We start from the raw sequence: 2,253 nt of genomic DNA, 5'->3' as shown, positions 1-2,253 counted from the left end.
CCCCCACCCCGGGAGGTCTCACCTGACCGGCAGGGTCGCGACCCCTAAAACGCTATCTCAAGCCTTGACCATCTCAAATGCCTGTCAGGTGTCTTCAATACACCCAAATTCACAATCTTTCCCTTAAAAACCTTTTTTTTTTTTTTTTCCTTCTCCTGTATTTCTCCCTGGGGTCAACAGCATCCTGCGTCCAATGAACCGATGGCAGGACCGGGGTTTCTGGCCTGGAGGGTCCTCCTGTTAGACCTTTCCCTCCAGAAGCGAGTCACCGAGAGTGAAACCCACTGACACAAACAGAGACGGTGTGTGGGTTTATTTTAGTTCGGCCGACGGCCCCTCCCAGGTGGTGGCAAGGCCTCAGGAGCGAGCCCCGCCGAGCAGGAGCTCAGGGTTGTTAAGGGCTTTGGCGAGTCACCATTTAGTTAACCAATCACAGTTCACAGCATTCTATCGTGGTCAATCATATTTCAACACACAAAGGTAAGATCTTGTAGAGACCTAGCAATCTTCGAGTTCTTTGAGGAGAAATTTGAAGGGACCAATCGCAGGTCCAAAGGGGAGGCGAAGCAGGTGCACAGAAGCGAGAACTTTGCGGTTAAAGGGTGGGATCCAGCAACAGTATCTCAGAAAACAAGCTAACCTTTAAGTTATAATTTATGGGTTACATCCTAGGACTCCCAGAGCTCAACTTCCCAACCCTTGATGGTTCAAGCAGAAGGGCTGGAGGGCGAAACAATGGTTGGTGATTTTTCATTAGGGTCAGCTTGACCTGAGGAGGGTCTTACCCTCCCCTCACCCGCAAGACCAGCGGGTCAGGGATCCTCCTGTGGCGGCCGGTGCGTCCTGGCCCGCCGGCCTCCCCGTCTCCTCCGGTCCGTCCTTCGGGCTCCCGCGTCCACGCGGGAACCGCAAGCACTTCTCGCCGCGTCCAGAGGACGACCGCACGCAGCCGCGGTGAAATGAGCTTCTTACCTTTGCCCCCATGTCCACAAGCTGGTTGGTAAACGTCTTCGAATAATTCTCGGTTCCATTTACCGACCAGACTTCCACATAGGCCACTACATCTGAAACCAAACAAGACATTAACACGCAACACGTGGGGGGCGCCTGGGCGGTCGGGGTTAGATCCCACTTCCGCTCAGGTCGTGAGGGCTCCTGTTTGGGATTCTCTCTCTCAAAAATAAACATTAAAAAAAATTTTCAAGCCACAACACGCAACATATTTGAAATTCTAGTATTCCTCTCCAAGGCTTTCAATAGGTCTTTATCTTGTTCCACTAACATCAAAAAGTAAACTTAAGCTTCTCAAAAACCTATTCAAGATAGCATCAGTGCTATTATTCTTCAAACCTAAAGCGAAGAGGGCTACTCCCGCGCAGGCGGGGCTGGAGGCGCTCCCCGAACCCCCCCACCACGCTCAGCTTTTCCAGAGACCGTGTTCTCCACAAAGGACCGTACAACCGGCCGGCTTCGTGTACCTCGTGAACGGGGGGCAGCCCCCCACACCCTCCAGGAGCGGTGATGGCACCGCATGGGGGGGTCCCCCCACGCCCCCCGGGGCACCCCACAGGGACGGGGACGGTACTGGACTCCGGGATAGTACCCCCCACACCGCACGTGGACGATGACAACCCTCCATTCCCCACAGGGACACCCCACAGGGACGGGGACGGTACTGGACTCGGGGACAGTGACACCACGTTGGGACAGCCTCCCTTCACAGGATGCCGGGCTGACTTCCGGAAAGGCCAAGCTCTCCTCCCCACGAGCCCGGCGAGCCCAGTCCACACGCTCGCCGAGACTGGGCGCCCGCCCTCAAGCCCGCCCGCCGCCTCTGTCCCGACCCCCAGCGGGCAGGGAGCCCCCTCACCTTTCAAGACCCCGCCGCCTGGCGTCCCGGGAGCCTCCATGAGGAACCCGCCGCACCGTTCCAAACCGCGCGAGCCCAGAGCGAGTGACACAGAGCATGCGCAGGACTGACGTGCGCCCCTCCCTTCCGTCTCTGAGGCACTCCGCAGGTCCGCGTTTTCTAAACCGCCCGTGGGGGTGTGGTTATTAAAATCTCCGCTGGAGTTAAAGGGGACCGAGGGGCTTATCCCCCGCCCGGACTCGGATTCGTCTGGTGGTCTAAGTCGGCGTCCCCCTCTACGAGTCTCTAGGTCCTCTCGTAAATTACTAGGACGGGTGTCCCAAAAAACCCGACCCAAACCCTTCTGTCTCCGTAAGGACGCTTGGAAGCTTCTCGCAGCCTCA

At 57.0% G+C, this 2,253-nt stretch overlaps 1 protein-coding gene across 4 annotated transcripts in view; it reads right to left on the bottom strand.

Annotated features, from left to right (window-relative positions):
* Window positions 1-1,953, bottom strand: part of MCPH1 (microcephalin 1) — a 249,437-nt gene extending 247,484 nt beyond the window's left edge. For all 4 annotated transcript variants that reach the window (XR_003906461.1, XM_029933720.1, XM_029933729.1 and 1 more), the window contains exons 1-2: window positions 1,871-1,953; window positions 973-1,064 (exon numbers count right to left, since the gene is read on the bottom strand). Coding sequence is in view for 3 of the 4 variants with exons in the window: in XM_029933720.1 (XP_029789580.1) it covers window positions 973-1,064; window positions 1,871-1,910 (132 nt within the window). In the remaining variant the exon portion in view is untranslated. The remainder of the gene's footprint in view (window positions 1-972; window positions 1,065-1,870) is intronic.
* Window positions 1,954-2,253: the final 300 nt, after the last annotated feature.

The sequence above is a fragment of the Suricata suricatta genome, chromosome 1 (genome assembly GCF_006229205.1).
Source record: "Suricata suricatta isolate VVHF042 chromosome 1, meerkat_22Aug2017_6uvM2_HiC, whole genome shotgun sequence".
NCBI classification, from domain to species: Eukaryota; Metazoa; Chordata; class Mammalia; order Carnivora; family Herpestidae; genus Suricata; species Suricata suricatta.
Note: the sequence above shows the minus strand (reverse complement) of the source record. Positions and strands in the feature narration are given on the sequence as shown.